This window comes from Capra hircus, chromosome 8, assembly GCF_001704415.2.
Source record: "Capra hircus breed San Clemente chromosome 8, ASM170441v1, whole genome shotgun sequence".
NCBI classification, from domain to species: domain Eukaryota; kingdom Metazoa; phylum Chordata; class Mammalia; order Artiodactyla; family Bovidae; genus Capra; species Capra hircus.
The window spans coordinates 70,057,562-70,072,271 of record NC_030815.1 but is presented as its reverse complement, the minus strand read 5'-3'; the positions used below and the strand labels follow the sequence as shown (position 1 = coordinate 70,072,271).

Below are 14,710 nucleotides of genomic sequence, written 5' to 3'. Positions count from 1 at the left end.
TTAATTATCCATGCTCTGAAAGTTCTAGCATGTGCTATCAGACAAGAAAATTCCATAATAACTGTGGTTGCTGAAAGAGGGAAATAAAATAGCCACTGATTAAGGATGATACGATGGCCTACCTGAAACACCCAAGAGTGTCAGCTGAAACACGGTGATAATAGAACAGCTCTGCCAGGGGCTCAGATGCTGACACTCCCCAGCGTCACTGTTGGCAAGAGAATCACGTAACTGCTGGAAAGTGCAGTGGGGAAAGGATGCAATCCCAAAGAGCAAGGTGGTGGCGGAACAGAGATACCCTATGATTAAACTTAAGAGGAATAAAATACCAATCTGCACAAAAATGTAAAGTTCTACTGAGGAATGAAGGATGGAAGGAAGGGATCGGGGGAGGGAGGAAGGAAGCTTGTATAGATGGATGGATGGATGGATGGGTGGATAAATGAGTGGATGGGTGGATGGATGGATGGATAAATGAGTGGATGGGTGGGTGGATGGATGAATTAGTGAGTGGACGGATGCATGAACAGATGGCTGGCTGGCTGGCTGGCTGGCTGGATGGGAGGATGAACAGAGGATGGAATGAATAAAGCAGATGTTTCCACTCCAATTCTAGAAACATAGTCTATGAAATTGAATAGGAGCTGGGCAATGATTGTGTTCTCCAGGAAAGTGGCAAGTGTTTGGAAACGGCCTAAGTGCTCATCAGTGAGGGGTGAGGTACAATCTGTGGACACCCCACAAGGAACAGCCCTCCCCCTCTTTCCTGCCACCTTCCCCATCCCCAGGAGCTCATCAGGGGTTCTGCCCATCCCCTCCCACAACACCATCCTCACGGCAGGGGCTGGAGTGGGGGATGCTGCTTGAGTTCACCACCCGTTAAGCTCAATTCATAAAACGCTCCCTTTACTGAGATACTTTAAGAAAACCTCCGGGGAACCCTACAGCACCTTCATTTCTAAAAAGGTGGCTCTAGTGAACCCTCTGGGGCACAGAGAGCAGAGCAGATAATGCTGAGAACAAGTGCATCAGTAAGGGGTGAGCTGACCACCCTCACACTCACACTTAGAAACAAGGAAGACAAACGGACAAGAGAGCCTTCACGCTTTTTGTGTAAAATAACCATGAGCCTGAGTCAGGCTCCACCTGCTCCTCAGGGCAGGTACATCGGGGAGGTCACGTCTGCTCACCAGGGTTCCTCTCCAGAGTGGACACACCAAGCGTGGGGACTGAGCTGTATCCTGAATCTGCACTCGAGAAATGAGGAGCTGGCCTGCCCTGATCTCCTGGCAACAATCCACATTTCCACCAGATGCGTTTTAATTTTTCCAACTGGGAGGACCCTCTTACAGGACTTTCAAGGTCTTCCCACGTGGAGGAAACTTGGATGACCACGATACGACTTGGTGTGACCTGGCAGATGTATGGACTCTTAAAACCCTGAGAGCCCAGGGTCTACAGCTCCCGAAAAGGAAACTGCCCAAGAGGACAGGCCCGACAAGGCAAATAAGGGAAATGCAATGCAGCCTGGGGGCTACGCCTTTTCTCTTTCACTTTCTTGACATTTATATTTACATTTCTTTTAATACATTTTCAAAAACTTCCTTTTTTTATAATTTTCACATTTTCCAAAGTCCCTTTTTATGTTTTCAAAAACTCCCTATTCTCTATTAACAATGCCACTGCAGCCCAGCTGTTACAAAAATAACCTGTCTGAAGTATTCACTCACCTATCTTGTAACAACACTACTGCCGCTAATGAAAAGCTGTCACGGCTTTGAATGCTAGAACTTTAAGCTGGAACAGTGGATGTCTGTATAGAGAACCCCGGAAGTGACACAAACTGGGCGCGAACCCTCCCTAGGGAAGGAGGGAGGCGTACCCTGCTGGACAGGGCGGAGTGGCCGGTTAGGGACATGCTCCTGGACCGCAGCTTCAGCTGGCGCAGTGGGTTGCTGATGCCAGTCTCATGCTGGATCTCCGTATCCGACAGGGCGAACATGATGGCGCCGCTCTTCACGTTGGCTTGGCAAGCAGCCACCTACCAGGCTGGGATCCTGACCCAGAGCTGGGGACAGGAGACAGGAGGCAGGAGGTTATGCGTGGCTGTGGAGGGACTGACACACCCAGCCCAGGACTGGGGTGCGGGTGGGGGTGGGGGTGGGGCGCATACACACCTCCAGCCAGACCACAACAGTTGGCCCGTCCCACTGCGCCAAGGCATGCCTTGTCTCCCGGCTTCCTCCAGCAATTCATGCCTACAAGTAACGAAACATTCAAAATTCAAGAATCACTACTACACACGGGTATAAAACAAGTTAACCTTAGTATTTATTCTCTTTATAAATTTGAAAAGTGAAATAGTATGTATCTCACCATTTTCCTTAAATCTTCTAAACCATCTGCTTAATGAGAGTTCAGACATATTGCAAAGAACACCTGAGTCATGAAATGCTGAATGAGTCCCTGCAATTCCTTATAGAATCACTTCCTTCCCGATGAAAGAGTTATGGCCAACCTTAAAGGATTCAGAAGTCTGTACATCCAAGGGAGGAGGGTAGTCAAGGAAAAACATCCACTCTTCCCTTTCTAAACAGTGAGGACAGATAACGTAGAAGAGGAAACCACACCGAGATCTGAGCAGAAGAATCTGTCCCTGAGAGAGCTTCAGGAATGCACACCATCTCACAGCAGACACCCAAAGAGCAACAGAGACTTTCAACACAGAACACTACAACACAGCAAGCAAGGAGAGGGCTGGATGGGGGCTGTTTCTATCCTACACTGCTGCTCAGCTAACTAGCTATGTGCTAAATTAAGGTACTGGTTATTCTTTTTTGACTAGGCCACTATGTGGCTTGCAGGACCCTCGTTCTCCAACCAGGAATCAAACCCCAGGCCTCCTGCAGTGGAAGTGCAGAGTTCTAGCTACTGGACTGCTAGGGAATTCCCTAAAGATACACAGTGGCTTTTCAATACACTCAAATAGCATCAGACTTTACTTAAGACTGTGAAGTCTATGCATGGTTAAAGCTCGAAATGCTTCACTATCAAATTTCAAGTAACTGTTCCTTTAAGTCACCTTAGGTTTCCTAGAATAGGAAATATTCTATTTTCTAGGAATAATTATACCAGAAAACACAACATGTATCTTAATAGCTCAAAAAGTGAAAGTGAAAGTGAATTCAGCTCAGTCATGGTCCAACTTTTTGCGACCCCATGGACTGTAGCCTAGCAGGCTCCTCCGTCCATGGAAGTTTCCAGGCAGGAGTACTAGAGTGGGTTACCATTTCTATCTCCAGGGAATCTTGGATCTCCCAGGGATCAAACCCAGATTTCCCACATTGCAGGCAGATGCTTTACCGTCTGAGCTACCAAAGAAAGCCCCTTAATAGCTCAAGGAGAGTTTAAAAAAAGGCAGATTTTTAAAATTCCCGTATCCCAGGGGAACGAGGCATCTATCACGTGCCTGGAGTTTGCATCTTAACCACAGCCACCATCCAGAAGCAAATGGAAGACTCGCCTGGCTTCTGCTGGGGTTTATTTCCTTCCTCAGCTATAAGATACCGCATCACTCTGCTGTCAGCGGCTCACTCTCCGCTGAAACCTCTCTTTACAGAGACAGCTTCAGAGACGAGCCTGGGGGGCTGCCTGCTCTGCTGCGACGACCCTGCTCGGCCCGCCCTGTGGGGCTACTTAGCTAGGACCGTCTCTGCCCCTTCAAGGATCAAATTTGAGTCCCCAAGTGCAATTCGTTAAAACACTTGCTTAGCAGTAAACTGACGTGGCTTGCTTCCTCGCCTTAAAATCAGATCACAGGAGAAAGATATTTGGAAATCCAGTGAATTCTATGGGGAACAGACACACCCAAGAGAAAGCCACACCATCTGTGGATGACAATGGGCACTTTGAAGCAGGACATGAGCACCCGGTCAAGCTGTCTTTCCTAACAAGATGGCTGTGTGAGCTTCTTCCCATCAAATGCTACACGTGGCACCACCCAGACAACAGGTGTGGCCTTGTCTTCTGAGACTGACCGTCCGCACAGCCAAGCACCTCCTACGAGGGTTCACTGGGCTCCTCTTCACCACCACTGTGCCCCACTCCTGCAGCGCTGCTCAGCTCAGAGCCTGGAGCTGGGGACAAGCCCCACAGGGAGGCTTCAGGACACACACAGCTCAGCAAACCTGCTGACTCGGCTTCCCCTGCAAGCTGGCGCATGACAGTGTCCACCAAGGGGAAGAGGAAAGACAGCATTTAGAGCAGGAGGCACATGATGCCCGAGGGGAGTCCCCGCACGCCAGGGACACTGCGATGACCAACAGGGACGCGGAGGGTCCCGGTGGCCTCAGCCTCCACTCCTCATGGAGCACGTCCAGCACCTGGTGAGCCCGCAGTGCTCTCCCTGGGAGTTTCCACAGAACGTGAAAATCTGAGATTCACCAACCCTCAAAAATTCTCTGAAAGTGGGTGCATTGGCTGCGTAAATTTAGCAATTAAAAGAATACCTTTGAGACAAATTGGGGCTTAATAGAAAGAAAATAGTTTTGAGAAACAAGCTGATTGTCTCATCTATAATACCATAAATGTTAAACTATATTCAACTGAAATTATTTCTGGAATACTAAAATATTTTTTCACGTTTATAGATAAGGCATTTTCCCTGTAGTCAATGTTGTTTCTGGTTGACTGACAGAACTGAGATTACCCACTGCGGTCAGAAAATCCTTGTACTTTGAATTGTTCTCTAGGAAGCCACCAGAACATCCTAGAATTTGCCACGCATAGCAACAGAGCAAAGAAAAACCCACTTCTGCACGCACAGACGAACACACACACACAGAGTTAGATATCCACCTTAACACCAGATCCAGAGAAACCTGCCTACCAGAAAACACAAGCACACACGCACACACACACACACACACACGCACACACACATCTGTAAACACAGGTACTAATCCACTGGGATTCCTTTAAAATTATCCTTCCATCACTTTCAAGACAAGAGGCACAGGGCTCCTGAAACTGATGACGATGTGCGCAGGCTCCTTACTTGCAGGCGTCCCTCATGTCCTCGTGGCTGGCCATGCACAGCACCCCATCTACAGCTGGTCCAGCCGAAGGGACCGCAGAGAGGTGGGGGTCGAGGTTTCACATTTGATGGTGGTCTTGTCATCTCGTACCTCTTCTCATAAAGCTGGCAGCTGAGGGAATGAGGTAAGTGTAAAACTGGTAACAATAGGCTGTGTCGAATATGTGAATCTGGAGCTCTGTGAAGAGCTGAGTAGCTGTGGAGTCGCTGTCCCCATGTCGGCATTTCTGTCATCGAATGTGCCGTTGATGCTCTAGTGTGACTGTCCCGCTCCCCCCCAAACCCGGGTGTCAGGGACCCCCACGTGGCAGCCCCCAGGCTCGCTCTCTCCAGCTCATCCACCCTCTGGAAGTTTCCCCAGACCCTCAGTAGGAGTGGGCGCTGCAGGTGTGTGTGTGTCCTCGTGCCCCGTGTGACGTTGCACGACTAACCGCAGTCTGTGTTTGCACACTTCCTCCCGCACTCGTGGGACCAGGCAGCATGGTGGGAACGCAGAGGCTGGATTCTGTTACAGTCAGGACTTACTCCTGCTGAGCTTAGGGGTGAGTACAGGCCGGCCTGGTCCCGAGGGGCACGGAGGCCACTCCCTACGGAGTGAAGGGTCAGCAGGTCTCCGAAGGTCGTGCCAGGGAGAGCCCTCAGCAGCAGAGAACGTGACCTTGGCGCCCGGCTGCCGCCTGAGTGGTCAGAGCACGGCCCGAGTCTCCCTCGCGTCCGTGCACACAGGTGTCCCTCCCACAGCAGCAGTGCTGCTGGCCATGCCCTGCGTGCACGTTCTCGGAGGGAACAGGGCCCAGAGCATCAGGGGTCACAAGGCTGCCCTGCCCTGGGCCTCTCCATCCGGAGGCCAGTGTTTAACCCAGAAGTGCACCGGTATCTGGGGGTCGGCCGCCGCTGAGGGGCCACCCTCCCTTGCAGGTGCTGCTCTGGGTGGTCCTCTGGTGGGTCCAAGCCGGGAGCCCAGCCCTGCTCGAGCCGCTCTGAGAGCAGGAGGCTGTCTGCTCTGTCCTGTTCACGTCTCAGCTAGAAAGCTGGATTGGGTTTTAAGTTTTTTTACCAGCAGCTTTTAGCTATATGTCAGAATGAAGTCAGCCACAGAGTTCTCTCCTTGATCTACTTGGTCCTTCACGTTTCTCTGAATTCTCAAAGCAGCGGAAGCCCAGAATGGGGTGGGGGTAGGGTTTCTGGAGGGGAGGGGCTCGGGCACCAGCCACCGTCCCAGCACTGACTCGTCTGTGTGTTTGTTTCCAGCTTACCCGCACTACTTCTGCAGGTGATTATGCAGCATCCAGAATACGATAAAGACTACATTTTGAACTTAATGCAATCTTTAATCTGTTAATGCTTTTTATATGGACCTAAGATATTTTATTACAGAGTTTTTAATTAGTGAAAAATTCATGAATACCTAGAGGAAAATATTTTAAAATTTAATGTTTCTTATATTTATGTAAACTTATGACTTCATTTTGGAGAAGGAAATGGCAACCCACTCCAGTGTTCTTGCCTGGAGAATCCCACGGACGGGGGAGCCAGGTGGGCTGCCATCTATGGGGTCGCACAGGGTCGGACACGACTGAAGTGACTAGAAGTAGCAGCAGCATGACTTCATTTATATACTTACTTTTTCTTGTATATCCAGGCTATGAATATCCTTTCAGATCAGTTCATGTTCTGATACCTGATTTTAGTCTTCAAATGATTGTACTGTAATACTTGTCTGTATAAATCCTATGAACAAATATAGGGCTTTTGCAAATGATGCATTGATTGTAATTATTCTTGTGTAACTTTTAAATGTTAAACCATGAGAGAAGGGGTTTTACTGCGATTGTAAAATCATCATGACACGGTGTGCATTATCCTTCCAGAATGTAACCAAGCTCTCCAACAATCACTCTGAAATGAGCGAACTAATTTCAACCAATTGTTGTAATTTAACGATGACCTAAACTGTACTTTTTTTCTAGGAGGAAATGCTTTTTGTCTAAAGCATGAAGCGATTTAAAAGTACTGGGTGTTAAATGTGAGCTTCTAATGATATTTGGGCTGAAAAGAGGACTAGAAGAAGACTTGAAAATCTCTCCTGTAACCTAGTCTCTGGACCCAGATCCCTCCTCTCCGGTGAGACTCTTCGAGGACCAATCCTGATGCCCTGCACCCGCTGCGGAGCCATTGAGTTGGACAGTGAGGGCGCCACATCCCTGACAGACAGACAGAATAGTCCAGCTCTGACAAAGGCCTTATTTTTCTGATGTAAATCATCTTTTTACATCTGTTTGTAAACATGTTTAAAGAATGGACCTAGGCATACATTTGTAGATTTTGATGACATAGCCATTTTGGATAGTATAAGTAGCAAATGTAACTTTTACTTTTTCAGTAGCACATTAAAAAAGCCAGCAAGAGATGCGTTCAAATCATGGTGCCTCATTGTGCAGCTGATATCTTGGTAGACAGAGACGGCATGTCTCTTTACGTGTGCGTTCTGCCTTTAATTTCCTTGTACAATTCATTGTTACCATTCTGTGTTTCTATTAATCTGTTGTGAACTTCCCGAATATGTGACAAAGTATGTACAGTCTACTTTTGAACTGTTTTTATCACAGTATTATTTACTTCTTCTTTCAAAAAAGTACTGAAGCCAAATTTCCACTGCCAATAAAGAGTGCCGAGGGTAAGCTGTACTCTCAATGAGAACAGACCAGAGCTTGCAATGGGAGCCCGTGTCATCACACGGACATTCTGTTAAGAGAAACGGATGGATACAATGCAAAGGCTAGAAGGCGGACGTATAGGGGTCCCCAAAGGACGACCGACCTGGTATTCATGTCCTTGGCTCCGGAGAGGACAGGGCCCCTCTGCTGCTGAGGCGTGGGCAGCGGGCCGAGGGTGGGAACAAAGTGCAGGTGTCGAGGCTCACCGTGGATCCCAGGGCGGGGTGGCCCAGGGCAACCCTGACGCGGACCCGAATGATGCACTACGGAGGGTGCGTGTGCACGCTTGTGTGTGGGAGCTTTTTATATTACTTTAGTCAACAGTCTTTATTATTCATATATCCATAGAAACAAGAATGTAGCAGGGGGAGGCGGGAGGGAGATTCAAGAGGGAGGGGACACGCGTACACCTATGGCTAATCCATGCTGATGTATGGCAGAAATCAAACCGATATTGCACAGCAATTATACTTCAGAAAAAAGGAACATAGCAAGGTGGTCAGGAAAGTATGAAAAAAAGATTCCTCATATTTATAATCACAACTCTGTGTACATCTGGGAGCAGGCTGCCCACCATCATCAGACCTCCCCGCCAGCATCAGACGTTTAACCCCCAGCATCAGGCCCTAGTCGAGCATCAGGACCTCCCCCAGCATCAGACCCTAGTGCCAGCATCAGATGTTCCCACCCCAGCATCAAGGGCCCTCCTCGCAGCATTCAGGACCCTCCCCTAGCATCAGCCATCCTCCAGCATCAGACCCTCCCCCAGCATCAGGACCTCCTCCAGCATCACATCCTCCAGCACTCCAGCATCAGGCCCTCCCCCAGCATCAGGCCCTTCCCCCAGCATCAAGGCCCTCTCCCAGCATCAGGCCCCAGTCTCAGCATCAGGCCCTCCTCCAGCATCAGGCCCTCCTCCAGCATCAGGCCCTCCCAGCATCATACATTCCTGCCCAGGATGAGGCCCTCCTCCAGCATCAGCCCTCCCCAGCATCATACCATCCTCCCAGCATCAGGCCCTCCTCCAGCATCAGGCCTTCCAGCATCAACATCCCCCAGCATCAGGCCTCTCCAGCATCAGGCCCCTCCAGCATCAGGCCTCCTCCAGCATCAGGCCCTCCTCCAGCATCAGGCCCTCCTCCAGCATCAGGCCCTCCCCAGCATCATACATTCCAGGCCCCCAGGCATCAGGGTCCCTTCCTCCAGCATCAGACCATTCCCCCAGCATCAGGCCCTAGTCCCAGCATCATACATTCCCACCCCAGCATCAGGGCCCTCCTGCCAGCATCAGGCCCTCCCTCCAGCATCAGGCCCTAGTCCTAGCATCAGGCCCTCCTCCAGCATCAGACCCTCTCCCAGCATCAGGCCCTCATCCAGCATCAGGCCCTCCCAGCATCAGGCCCTCGTCCAGCATCAGACATTCCTGCCCCAGCATCAGGCCCTCCTCCAGCATCAGGCCCTCCTCCAGCATCAGGCCCTCAGCTCCAGCATCAGGACCCCTCCCGCCAGCATCAAGGGCCTTAGTCCAGAACCAGACCTTCCCCAACCATCAGACCCTAGTTCGCCATCAGGCCCTCCTCCCAGCATCAGGCCTCTCAGCTCCAGCATCAGACCATCTCCCCAGCATCAGACCCTAGTCCAGCATCAGGCCCTCCTCCAGCATCAGGCCTCTCCTCCAGCATCAGGCCTCTCCTCCAGCATCAGGCCCGTCCTCCAGCATCAGACCCTCCCCCAGCAAAGGGCCTTAGTCCAGAACCAGACCTTCCACCCCATCAGACCCTAGTTCACCATCAGGCCCTAGTCCCAGCATCAGGTCCCTCCCCCAGCATCAGGCGTGGCAGCCCCTCTTGTCTGACGCTCCTGAGCACACTTAGGCAGCCTCAGAGCAGCAGGACAATAGCTCTTGCAGGATGTGCATCTTTAGGCAATCACCTGCGGATCACCAGCAGCTGGGGTCTATTTCAGGTCCAAGGAGAAGGCAAAGAATAGGCTCTTGTGCCAGAGGCAGCAGTGGGTGTGGGCACGTTCCCCAGCTCTGCTTCCTCCCCGAGGGGGCTTTGCTCTCCTGCTCTTCTCACATGGTCAGTCAGGACCCCAGAGCTGTGTCCTCCCAGATTCACGGTCTCCTTGATATCTCAAGCCCAAGTCCGGAGTTGCGTCCCAGTCTGGCGTGGCAGAGGGCTGGGAACACCCAAGCTCAAGGGCTGAAAGGATCCCAGGGGGACAGCTGGGCCCCAGCAGGTGGCAGAGCAGGGGATGAGGGTGGCCGCCCACAGAGGGCCCCACAGCAGCACTGGAAGGAGAGCAGGGATGCCTTAGCTCACTCGGGGACGTTGCCCGGCCTCAGCACTCAGACGTCACCCCCAGCAGCTCTGGGGACGCAGGAAGCTAGGTGAGTGACACCCGCCACTCGGGCCGTGTGGGTGGGCATTGCTGACCATGGCCTCGGTTTCATTCCGGTTCCATCTGTCCCTCCGAGGGCTGATGGGCTCCTCTTCCGAATGGCACAGATATTCTCTTTGTGGGGGAACACATCCCGGCTTGTTTCTGTTGGCACTGTTGTCGCTCATCCTGTGTTTTCCTCTTTTCAACCTGTGCTTGCTGCTCTTCTGGTTTAACTTAGGAGCAGCCCTTATTTTCTGCATTTCCTAGTTGTCAGCGTTCCCTGGGGCTCTCCAGGTGGCGCTAGCGGTAAAGATCCTGCCTGCCACTGCAAGAGATAAGGAGAGATGTGGGTTCGATCTCTGGGTTGAGAAGATGCCCTGGAGAAAGGCATGGCAACCTACTCTAGCATTCTTGCCTGGAGAATCCCATGGACAGAGGAGCTAGTGGCCTGCAGTCCCTCGGGTCACAAAGACTCAGACACGACTGAAGCAGTTTAGCACACACTCAGGTTTTAGTTCAGTCACTCAGTTGTGTCCGACTCTTTGCCACTCCATGGACTGCAGCACTCCAGGCTTTCCTGTAATTCACCATCTCCTGGAGTTTGCTCAAACTCATGTCCATCGAATCAGTGATGCCATAGAACCATCTCATTCCTGTTGCATCCACCAGAGAGGTGGCTGGGGCTCGGCAAAGTGCATGGTCCCACTACGTGGGTGTGAACCTGCCCTCACCACTCCCTAACCGCGTGACCATCACTGTCTCCTCCTCTGTAAATCAGGAGGCGGCAGCACCTGCTTGGTAAGGGGCACACACAGCATCTGGTATATAATCAATGCACCATCCAGCTCAGGTGTTGTATTTATTAACTAATAGGAATAGCATTTAATAATCTGCTCCTTTTTCTCTCTTCTCACTTCACTGTGCTCCAGACCACATCTGTTTTACTTACCCTGTAAATCCCACACCCAGCAAAAAGAAGACACTCAACAAATATCTGGCTGAAGAGGCAGGAACATACCCAGTCCTTAAGGAGATGAAGCCGAGCGAGATGGGGGCCTGATGATAACACTGTGTGATGAGGAGACCCCAGGAGGACCTGGGTGGCTGTGGGCTGGGGTGGAGGGCATGGGCAGAACCTTTGATGAGCTCCTGGGGATGGGGAAAGTGGCAGGAAGGAGGGGGTGCTGTTCCTTGTGGGGTGTCCACAGATTGTACTTCACTCCTCACTAATGAGCACTTAGACCATTTCCAAACACCTGTCACTGTTACAGAGGAAACAATCATTGCCCGGCTCCTACTCAGTCAATTTCATAGAGTATGTTTCCAGCAGTGGAGTACAAACATCTGCTTTATTCATTCCACGCTCCGTTCATCCACCCATCCAGCCAGCCATCTGTTCATGCATCCATCCACTCACCCGTCCATCCATCCATTCACTCTTAATTCACCCATCCATCCACCCAGCCACTCATCAACTGATCTGAATCATCTCAGACCCTAAAGAAGACAGACGCCTCCTCCGCTCCTCCCAGGAGGACACCCAGCGTGAGTGACAGGAGCCTCGTGGGGACAGGGGGACACACAGAAGGGACATGCAGGCAGACCCTCCTCCCTCTGAACGGTGAAGCACCCACCTGGTCCTAAGGCCTCCTTGCTGCTGTGTCCAGGCCGGCCCTTTTCCTTTTTGCCAAGCAAACGACCGATGGAGGACTTGATGCCCTTCTTCTTTGGGGCTTTCTGCAGCGAGTCCTGGCTGCTATTGCTGTTGCTGAGCTTGCCCCAGGGGCCAGTCCTGAGAGGCCTGTCGAGCTTCGGGGAGAGAAAACGACCTTTAACCGGCACCCTCGTGCAAACACACACCCCTCCACAAGACCTACGGATAGAAGCGGCCACCCAGCAACGCCCGCGCCTCAACCTCACAGCAGACAGTGGAGTCTCCTTCACCAACCACACTCCACACGAGCAATGCAGACTTCCGCCCATAAACAACGGCCCCTGGGAAGCTGAGATTCTCTGACTGGAGCTCTTCCCCAAGGAGGGCTTCACCCCAGACGATCTGGTGCAGAGGGCGTTCCGACTCTCCCTAGGGTTGCTGCTCCAGAGGTGACAACGCTCCCAGGGAAGGGGAGCTCCTCAGTTCTGGGCAGTTCCCCCCGCCTCCTGCAGAGTGACCGTCCTCGGACATTGCAGGAAAGCGAAGGTCACTGTGCAGGGCTACTGGTCAGGTGACCACATGTGCCCTCCATCGAGTGCTGCCTGCTCATGACGGGAGCTCAGCAGGTGGGGGTCTGAATGAGGACAAGTGTCAGTCACCAGGAAGGGACAGACAGTCTCCTGAGAGGAGACCCCTGAGGAAAAGGGAGGGACCCTCAAGAGCAAATCCGAGAGGCACGGAGCCGTAACCATCAGGAATGCGCCCCAGGCCGGGCAGACCTCTAGCAAGAGCAGGAAGAAATCTCCCACAGGAGTCAATACATAGAGACAGATGCTTTCTAAAATCACTGAGGTCACTGAGCTCTTCTACCCCAGCACCTCAAGTTCACCACTAAACACAGGCACCGAATCCAGTGGGATTCCTTTATAATCATCCTTGCAACTCTTTCAAGACAAGAGGCGCAGGGCTCCTGAAACTGACGACGAGGCGAGCAGGCCCCTTACTTGCGGGCGTCCCCGATGTCCTCGTTGCTGGCTGTGCGCAGTGACGCCATGAGCCGGTCCAGCCGAAGAGACCGCAGCAAGGCGGAGGTCGAGGTTTCCCCTTTGATGGTGCTCTTCTCATCTTCTACCTCTTCCTGTACAGCTGGCAGCTGAGGGAGTGAGGTAAGTGTAAAATTGGCTAACAATAGACTGTGTCGAAAAAGGCAATCACACAGGCTTTACATTATAACCAGAAACTTATTTGAAAATATATTAGCTATGCTATCCGCCAAGTACCAAAAAAAAAAATGCCTTGTTCTAGCTTAATGCCATCTTAAAGGACTGTTTGTTCAAGAGAAGCGGGGCCGTGGAGCAGCGAGGGCACCCCACTGAGTGCAGAGACCCCGGCCGGGAGCCTCCCTGCAGCCGGGCTCCGCACTCCCTGGAATCCAGCGACCAGATGGCCCTGCCAGGCAGGACAGCAGAGCCACGCCAGCACCGTGAACCCTGCATGGCATGAACTGCCCTGATGAAAGGACTGTGCTCATCGCCAGATGCTGCTCAGAAGCACAACCAGCAAGAGTGAGAAACCTCTCAGCAAAGCCGTCCAGACTTTTCTATTTGAAGGAGAAAAGGAAACAGCTTGTACCACCACCCAAGATCATTTGTAGTGATGATGCAGGTTACTGACCCCATGACAACAAGTGAAACACAGAAAAGGTACCTAAGCCCTCCGTACGAACACCATGTTTCTGGCTTGTATTTCTCAGTAACATACAGACTGGGGGCTACACACGGAAGTGCTTACACCCAGTTTGAGTGTCATTTGCTCACTGTGGTTTATATAAAGCTCTCCTAGGTCTTCACTAAGAAATAATCTTGTATCAACCTAGAGGGGTGGGATGGGGAGGGAGATGGGAGGGAGGTTCGAAAGGGAAGGGATGTACGTGTACCTATGGATGGTTCATGTTGAGGTTTGACAGAAAAGAACAAAATTCTGTAAAGCAATTATCCTTCAATTAAAAAATAAACTAATTTAAAAAAAATGACCTCGCCTGGATCCCCAGCTTTTCTGATAGTCCTGGGTCTGAAGATAGGAAAGACAGTGTGGCAACAGTGTGGGGAACAGATGAACCCCTTCGGGGTCCAGACAGGTCTCACTTATACATTTGGGTGTGTGGTTAAGCACGGGAGGTTTGAGGAAACATGCATGGCAAGTATTTTTATAAACAATGAGTGTGTTGTTTTAACCTACTAACCAGTCCTTTCTTAATGGGATTCTGTAAGGAATATTGAGCCAGTGCAGCCCCACAGGAGCTTGGTGACAACAAAGTGACTTAGTGCAAAATACAGCTGAACTCGTTCAACAGCAGCTGGATAAACTGGGCACCCTCCCCTGATCTCTATACCAAGAAACCTCAGACAACAGAAGGCTACAAAGGCTAGAAATTACCAGCATGGAACTGAACAGGGATCAATCTCAAATTCAAGGTAAAATAAGCATTTATAAAAATCAGAAAACAACAAGGAACAGAGCAGGGAAGTGACACACCTGGGTTGACTATGGACTCAATGAAGACAAACACCTGCCTCAGAGTCAGGGACCACGGCCAGCCCCTTCCCCCGGGCCTCCTCCTAAGGAAGGCCCCTGGCTCCCCAGCCTGGCTGCCCTCCCCCAGGATGGGAGCCGCCCCACTGGTGCCCACGTGCCTAGGATGGGCAGTGCCGTGTCCTCACTTAACAGGAGGGCAAAGTGGGCCACAGAGCAGGCGAGCGGCACAGCCAGGTCACCAACCCCAGGGTGATGGCGCTGCTCTGCTGTGCCCAGCAGAAGGGCTCCCGGGCACTGAGCTGCCTGAACTGGAGCACGGCTGCC

At 51.5% G+C, this 14,710-nt stretch overlaps 1 protein-coding gene across 1 annotated transcript in view; it reads right to left on the bottom strand.

Moving 5' to 3' along the window:
* Nucleotides 12,852–14,710, bottom strand: part of LOC108636602 (liprin-alpha-1-like) — a 50,823-nt gene continuing 48,964 nt past the window's right edge. The window contains 1 exon segment of the mRNA XM_018052775.1: nucleotides 12,852–13,004. Within this exon segment, the coding sequence (XP_017908264.1) occupies nucleotides 12,852–13,004 (153 nt within the window).